General features: G+C 41.9%; 1 protein-coding gene across 3 annotated transcripts in view; it reads right to left on the bottom strand.

Moving 5' to 3' along the window:
• Window positions 1-2,328: 2,328 nt before the first annotated feature.
• FUNDC2 (FUN14 domain containing 2) overlaps window positions 2,329-8,828 on the bottom strand; it is a 15,060-nt gene continuing 8,560 nt past the window's right edge. For all 3 annotated transcript variants that reach the window (XM_069063745.1, XM_069063747.1, XM_069063746.1), the window contains 2 exons: window positions 6,486-6,617; window positions 2,329-2,790 (listed from right to left, as the gene is read on the bottom strand). In XM_069063745.1, the coding sequence (XP_068919846.1) occupies window positions 2,713-2,790; window positions 6,486-6,617 (210 nt within the window). In that variant the 3' untranslated portion in view covers window positions 2,329-2,712. The remainder of the gene's footprint in view (window positions 2,791-6,485; window positions 6,618-8,828) is intronic.

Consider the following 8,828-nt stretch of genomic DNA (forward strand, 5'->3'; position numbering starts at 1 on the left):
GCAAACTCAGGCCTGGGCAGTTGGAGTTGGGGGAGACCTCTAGAAGGTGATTGGAAAAAGCAGGGCCTGAAACAGAATGGTGACCTTGTGAGGAAAGAGAAGGGAAATGAGAAGAGATATTGAGCAAGGAGTCAGAAAATGAACCAAGTGGGCAATAGGGGAAAGGGAAGAGTCAAGGATGATGAGGTTTCGAACCCAGTTGACTAGAAGGATGGTGGTGCACTAGACACAAAGAGGGAAGTTTGGTACACACATGGATTTGAAGGAAATAATGAGTTCAGAGGGGGCCAAGCACAAATTCTTAGGGCATTCCACTGGAAACCCCTTGCTGTGTTGACACAAAAAATCCAGCCACCCAACCAGTTCTGAATCTGATTGTATCTATCTATAAAGCTCAGTACTTTCAATTGCTTTATAACCTTTTAGTGATAAGACTCACCATGTTCTTCCATCAGATATTTACAGATAGAGAAGAATTCAAATAAAGGGCACTATGTTTAACCAACAGCTCTTTTAACTACTACCTTCATAAAGTATAATCTGCATTATTAACATTTTCTCCACCACTTAATCTTAAATCTAGAAACCAACAAAACAATAAATCAAGGCTTAATTTGTAGAGTTCGCAGATTTCTGAAGAACACAGAAATGCTCACACTGAAAATTTAACAAGTGTTTCTCAGTTGGTTCAAACTGTTCCAGCACAACCTTTCTGCCAAGGTCGGGGAGAGGGCAGTTGGGGACATGGAATTTGCTAAAGTGCTTTTTGGGTGTCTTTCTCATTGGTATAAGGGATGGCTCACAATGAAGATTTAATAATCTTTTGCGAGCTGGTTCAAGTGGGCTCCTGAACACCACTGAGTGCTATGGTTAGTTCCCTCTTTCCTGAATGCTATGAATAAAATTAAAAGCCATCATCTAAAGCCAAGTCCTTGAGGGAGCCCAGTGCTCCTCTTACCACCTCCACAATTAAACCAGAGACTGATTGATGGCTGATGTAGAATTTTTGTGATCACTCAAATGTGATTAATATTCATTCCTTTATAAGAACACAAAACCTCATAGAAAAACCACGATCTAGCAGAGCGATGATTTAAGAACATCTGATATTTGAATCAGTAGCTTGTCAAATGTTTCTAACATTCCAGCTATAAATGCAGCTACCACAGCATTACCAGTTATAGTTACCACAGAACACACGAGTGTAGCATCAAAAATGTCTAATGCATGTACGAGTGGTTTCAATTCTCAAATGCAGTGTACATGTGGCCTTGCAATGTGTCCGAATGCCACCAGGGGACACTTCAGCATCTGTCAAACTGAGCTCCAGGAAAATTATTTCCTAGTAACTTGTTGAATGCTAAATCCCCACAGCACCAAGCAGGAGGGGATTCATTTGTAGTAAATTGGGGTTGTTTAAAACTGCTTCCATATGCTTACATAAAATGAGAGACCCATTTGCAGAAGAGCATGAACTGAGCCTTCCCAACCCTTCAAAGAAGCTCTAAATTTCCTTTATCTGCTGGGATCAGCCCAAGCCCCCAATCTTTTCTTTCTTTTTTTGGTGTTTGGAAGGGGGAAAGCAAGGCAACTGGGGTTAAGTGACTTGCCCAAGGTCACATAGTGTGTCAAGTGTCTGAGGTCTGATTTGAACTCAGGTCCTCCAGACTCCAGGGCCAGTGCTCTATTCATTGTGCCATCTAACTACCCCAACAAAGTCTTTTCAAGACCTGGTTTTGAAGTATTTATTCATTGAGGCTGTTTTGTTTTGTTTTGGTTGAAGAAAATATCAATTTCGGTCAAGCATATGACATTAAGAGATGACTGAATAATGCAGTTTGTTTATATATTTATTTTGGTCAATTAGTCGTGTCCCACTCTCCATGACCCCATTTGGGGTTTTCTTGGCAAAGATACTGGGGTTTGCCATTTCTTTCTCCAACTCATTTTACAGATGAGGAAACTGAAGCAGACAGGGTTAAGTGACTTGCCCAGGGTCACATAGCTAGTAAGTGTATGAGGCTAGATTTGAACTCAGGAAGATGAGTCTTCCTGACTCCAGGTCCGACACTCTATCCACTGAACTACCTACCTGTCCCCAAATTGTTAATTACCTAAGGTTTTCTAAGTGACGGGTCTTGAGTTTTCAATTCAGTTAGCTGCCATCCACATTCAAAATATAAAGGAGGACTCATGAGTGATAAGCTGAGATGCCTAAAAGTGAAAGGCAATTGCCCCCCAAACCTGTGAAGCAAGTAGTGACTTTCATACTGTGTTTCTGCATTCAGACCAACGGAAGAAGGAACAAAAAACACAAGCCATCAAGAGTTTTTAGTGATCAATGGACAAGTGTATTCATCTCCACAAGGAAGAACACATTGACAGCAGGTAGGGATCAGCAGGAGGAGTCCCTGGCAGGTTTGAGGCCAGCTATAGAGTTTGAGAATGCATCTCTCCCTAGTTAGCTGTCTTACAAGGAGGGAAAGTAAACTTGATCTTACCACCTAGAAAACAGCTAATTAGTTACAAAGCAGGCCCTCAAAAGAGTTATGGGGACAGTGAGGAGAAAAATGAGGCGAGTTCATCTATTTCCTTCAATCATCCTAGAGCTGCTTCCATAATGCAGTGCTAACTATGAGAAGATTGGCCCAATAGAGCCTGAGGAAGGACACAGGTAGGAAATACAAAGGGTAGCCATCAAAGTCTTCCTCCTTAGGATGCCATGCCAAGAAGAAAGCCTCCAAAAAAGCCTCCAGTCACAAGAACGTTTTTCTTCACAAATGAGATGACCTGGTCATAAAAAAAAAAAAGAATCATCAATTCCCTGGCTAAGGACAAAGAACCCATTAAGGTACCCATTACCTTCATGAAAATAAATTATGGATCTTCCAGCTACTTCATAGTAATATTTTGGGGGTAATCCAATTTGGTACAAAATTATTTGTCCATCTTCGTAGGGTAAATGAAAAAAGGAATGGAATTTTCTTCCCTCCAACCCAGACATAAGACACATTTGGAAAGAAGGGGGCAAAGGAGAAGTAAGGAGCATTCTACCTTCCATAATCTCTATGTTCCTTGTGACCTTGAGGACAAAAAGTCAAAGCATCTCTAAAACATGAAGCTAACTAACAATCATTTCTAGAACTCGAATTGGAAGGTCCCTTAAAGTCAGTCTAGTCCATTGCTGTCATTTCAAGTTCTAGGAGGACAAGTGATAGGTTTGACCATAAACAACCATCTGTGGCTGATCATTTGGTCTTTTCCTGGGAGTTCAGTGCATTGCAGGTGCTTCTCGTGAGGGGTTTCTTGCTATTTCTAGAGGGATACAGGGTATAAGGAGCACTGGTCTAGCATCAGAAGAACCATATTTGAATTCTGGCTCTGCCCCTCATTGAACTTCTCTGGGTCTCAGTTTCCTCATCTGTAAAATGAGGGGGGCTATACTAGATGATCTTCGTTAAGGTCTCTTCCTGAGCCTATGAACACCAGCTCCCTGATGCTGACCAATAATGCCTCACTTTGGTTCATGCATTAAATGTATACCTACAAAGTTATATGTGAATTAAACATTCCATCATTCCTACTGACTGAACTGTAATTTCAGAGATATGTTCACAGCAAAAATCATTTGGTCCCAAACACTAATAAAACTTGTGCTCTTTAACTGTTTCTCCTTGTGTTCCTTGGCACATTTTATCCAGGGAATTTATATAGTTACAAAAGGCTTCCTGGATTTTTCCCCTGCTTCCTCATAGTTCATATAAGACCAACTGAGGTTGAAAGCACCATGAACCCAAACTAATGGGACAGTAGCACATTATTCTTCCACTTTTCCAAAACTTTTCATTGACAATTAAATTGGGGGCTGAACATACCATATTGGTTCAATCTGCCTAGATCTATGATCATTTTTCCTGCTCCTGTGATCATCAATAATATCAAACTTACCAATGTAATCATGCTTCACCATATAAGAATTAGATAATTACTTTAGAGCATGGCTTAATATGAGAACCCAGCATTTCCCCTACGGGGCTTTTCTGTATTTTTTTTTTGAGACCATCAGCTAGAACAGTCATACGTACCATGAACCAATGTATCAACAAGGATTTATTAAGTAATGTGCCAGGGCACTGTGCTAGGTGCTGAGGTACAAATACAAAAAGGACACAATTCCCATCATCAAGGGAATTCTGCTGAGGGGACAGTATGTACCAAAACTGAATCCTCTCTGATTCCACTCACCGTCTCTCTAAGTTTCCAAACCAAAATACCCCTCCCTGACCACCCTCTCCTCCATGTCCTGTTTCCTCCATTAGAATGTAAGCTTTTTAAGGGCAGAGGGTATATTAGTTTTTTTATTTGTATCCCCAGCATTTAGCCTAGTAAGAACTTAAGAAATTCTTTTTTTCATTTGTTCATCTATTCATTCATCTATAAATACACAGAGAATATATATATACAATGAATCCAAGGTAATTCTGGGAGCTGGAGGGAGGAGGAAAGACTTGAGCTGAGCCTTGAAAAAAGAAGGGGATTCTAAGAGGCAGAAGTGGGGAGGGAGGACATTGGGATTCCAGGCATAGGGAAGGCATAGGTAAACAACAGAGAGGCCTGTTTGGCTGGACCTCCGAGTGAGTGAAGGGGAGTACTGAAATAATTCAGGTATGAGCCTAGGAGACTGAAAGGATGGTGCTGCCCTCTACAGTAGTAAGGAAGGTGGGGGTGGGGGGGGCAAGGGTTTAAGGATAAAGATAACAAGCTGCATTTTGGACACATTGAGTTTAAAATGGATGTCTACTGGCCATCCTGTTCAAGATGTTTGAAAGGCAATTGGAGCTGTGAGACTGGAGGACAGCAGAGAGGTTGGGGCAGGAGAGGGAGATTTCTCAGTCTATGTGCATTTATCTGCTGAATGAATGAATCAAAGAATGTGATAGCTGAAAGGGAAATCATCTAGCCTGGACTTCTCTTTTTACAGGTGAGAAAACTGAGGTTCACAAAGATTAAGCACTGACTTGGGTCACAGAGGTAGTCAGTGTCAGACCAGGAATGGAGCCCATGCCCAGTAAATCTTTTTGCTCTGCTGTGCTACCTCCCAGCATGATTTCCTTTACAAAATGCTTCTAAGAACATAAGGCAAATAGACAACATGTGATCTTTGAGTGTTCACACTTCAGTATTTCAAAGATCCATGATTTCATTGGTGCAAGCACTCTCTCCACTCATACTTTTTTTGTGGCTTAGGAGAGGGTCTATGAGTAGAATTGCTTGTGGCCAACCTGGTATCAGCCTTTTCCTAATTTAGCCAAGCTGGTCCTCAGAGAACAGATACGCTGACTTGGCTTCCTCTGGTAGAGCCCTCCAGGGCCTAGAGTTTCCATACTGTGATGAGGCATCAAAACTGGACTTTTGTAAAGGTAAAATACACCAGTTACAGAAAAAAAAATCTAAGCCCCATACAAATGTATATACGCAGTTGTTGAGTAGAATAGTGGAAAGAGCACTGGCTCTACAGTCAGATGACCTGGGTTCAAATCCTGCTTCTGCCATTTACTAGCTATGTCAACATGATCAAGTCCCTTCCCCCAGACCTCAGTAAAATGAGGGGGTCAATTATATGGTCCCTTTAGAGACAGGAGCAAAGTGCTTAGTAAGCCTTTAAAGAAAGCACTTAAGCACTTAAGGGGCAGTTAGGGGGTGCTGCAGTGAATAACGCACTGGCCCTGGAGTCAGGAGGACCTGAGTTCAAATGCAACCTCAGACACTTAACACTTACTGTGTGACCTTGAGCAAGTCACTTAACCCCAACTGCCTTGCCCAAAAAAAAAAAACAAAACCCCAAACAAACAAACCAAAAAAAAAAAACAAAGAAAGCACTTGAGAAAATGCTGGTGGTTGTGACCATCCTCCTGACTGGGCAGAGCTGCCAAAATATGGACAGAATTCAGCCATGCATGAGAGGGAGATGGATGCTTAGGAGAGTGCTCTATAGTCCCAGCCTGCACTTCCAAAATGCTTAGCAGAGCCAATCCTTTCTTTTCAAAACCACCAGCAAAGAGGGGTTTCCTTTGCACCAATTATTGTTTTAAGTTTTGCAAAACACAAAATCAGTTGATGCCAACTGGCCTGCTAATTTGAGCTCAGAAGCCATGAAGCCACAGGATATCTATAACTTTGAGAAATTGTTTTGACCTGGAAAAAGGTATAATATATGTGTGTGTGTGTGTGTGTATATCATATGATATGTGATAGATATATCTATAAGATATAAGATATGTATCTGATATAAGATATATCTATGATATCAGCTCACTGATCAGATAGATTAAATGGGGAAAAGACTAAGTGGATTGGGAGCTCTAAGCCCTGCAGCATTTCAGCCTGGCCTGAGCTGCCTCCAGGAGACTTCTTGGTGGACTCATCCCATTTTTCTGTGCTAGGTGGGGGGAGGGGGAAGGAGGTTCCCAAAGCAGCTTCATTACCTCCTCAGCTTTGCTCTTCATCTCTGTAGGAAGCTGGTTGCCCCTTCGGATTTTCAGCTGTTCCTTAGCTTTCTTCATATCTTTCTCAACTTGCTGCCAGTCTACCTTGATATAACCAGTGTGGTTTGCAATCTATATTTTGGAAGATGGAAAGATAGGAAAGAGAATTTCTTAAGTAAATGAGGTCACCTAAATAGAACTTTCTGATTTTCCAGCATTCATTTGAGGCTTTCGTGTCTGAGAGCTGAAATGAACCTAAATGAACGTTTGTGTCCCTACACATTGTTCTATCTCCTTTTCTTCTCCCTTTCCTTACTATTCAAAAACCCTGTCCTTTCATGCACATTCTCAGGGGCAAACTTACCTATCTCTAACACATGTGGTACTTCTGCAAAACTGGGTTATTTCCTCTCTCTTTCACAGCTGTCCCTCAATGCTCATATTTACTGGCTTGTCTTGGCACAATGGGGAAGGCTTGGGATCAGGCCCACTGAGTGGGAATGGGACTAGGAATAGACAGGCAAAGGAGACAGCTTCGGTTCAATCTTACCAACACTGAACTCAAATTTGGGGATCAAATCTCTGAACGCTTGGGTGAATGGAGTATGGCTACTTAATACCCTCAAACCTACTGAGCTCCCTATGTCTTTCTCCTGTTCCTTCCTCACTCTTCTCTCCCTCTCAACTATCTATCTTATCTCAACTCTTCCTTCTTCCTCCCTACAGAACTGGTCAGAATAACTTTTAAGGTATTTGCTAGTCATTCAAGTTTTATAATCTCTGCTCCTAAATTTAAATTAAAGCATTTATCTGTAGGAAAAAGCAATCACCCTAAAATAATCTAGATTTGATAAGTAGTTCTTTATCTCAAGTAATTATTATTAAAGTAATGGGACAGCTAGGTGGCACAGTGGATAAAGTGCCAACCCTGGAGTCATGAGGACCTGAGTTCAAACCTGGCCTCAGACACTCGCTGTGTGACCTTGAGCAAATCATTTAATCCTGTTTGCCTCAGTTTCCCCATCTGTAAAATGAGCTGAAAAGAGAAATGACATAACAAAGTACATTTAAGTAAAACAGATGCACTGACCATGTCATACAATATATCTTATTGCATACTTGCATTTCACCACCTTTCTAAGAGGGAGGAGCTAGCTCTCATTGTCCATCTAACTTTCCAGCTTAAAGAAGCCTTATACTTCAGCCCAAAATATCACTTTTTCATTCTCCAAACTCACCATGTTTACTTAAGACCCTAGCCTTCGGTTCCCTCTCTATCTTCCCAAATCCCCCTTCTTCATGAGGCGATCAATGGACCACCAGGGTGGACAGTGCCAGCTCCCTCCTTGGAACTGCTACGCTGTCTATATTAGCACTCTGTTGTTCACCAACCATTTATTACCTTGTGACGTCTCATCTCTTGCCACGTCTTTGCAAGGTCCTCAGGATTTTTTTTGTTTTTATTTACCTTTTTCTTTTTTTAAGAAAAAAACCAAATCTCAAAGATGGAAGGGAGTCCCTTCCACCACAGCTTCTTCCTGTTTTACTCTGGGATATGGCTAAGGCCATTTTTCCTGACTTTAAGCCCCAAATTTACCTTTTAGTGGCTTCTCTCCATTTTCTGTCCTTTGGGGTGAAGCAAAGCAAACAATCCTTTTTCTATATAACAGCTCACTGAGTATGGGGCCCTGTTCTCCTGTTTCCCTGGAATATTCTCATCTCTAAGCTTGACATGCCCAACGCCGCTGGCCTCTGCATACTCAGGTGGCATGCCCTTGACTCTACTCTTACAGGATCTTGCTCTTTTTTTTCATCACCTATTAACTGCCCTGGCTTCCATTTCCTAAAGCCATCTTTTCAGAATCTGTGCTGGTTTGGCAAATTCTCTCTGGATCCAGATCACTCCCTCTAGACACTCCCCACCCTCTTCCGAAATGATTTTTGTTTGCATTTTCACAATCTCAGAAAAGAAAATTCACCTTCCCTTCCTTGCAGGGGTAGGGGACCATGTACAGGAAAATCAATCAACAGCCCAGCATTTATTAAGCCTTTATTATGCCCCAGGCACCATGAAGAGCTGAGGATACAAAGAAAATGCAAATCTGGCCCCTGCCCTCAAAGCATTCCCATTCTACTGTGGAAAGTCCAGAGATGGCACTGTAGGGAAGTCTGCAGAAACTATAGTGGCTGCCTACTGTTTCCCAGAATGAATACAGAAGGCTCTGTTTGGCATTCAGAGCCCTTCATAACTAACCCCGGCCCCCAAACCTGACCAATCTTCTTCCATTCTACACCCTCCCTCTCAATACACACACACACACACACACGCACGCGCACCCCCCC

The sequence above is a fragment of the Petaurus breviceps genome, unplaced genomic scaffold, assembly GCF_028583685.1.
Source record: "Petaurus breviceps papuanus isolate PSGF00001 unplaced genomic scaffold, PetGlider_PUasm1.0 90601, whole genome shotgun sequence".
Taxonomy (NCBI): Eukaryota; Metazoa; Chordata; class Mammalia; order Diprotodontia; family Petauridae; genus Petaurus; species Petaurus breviceps.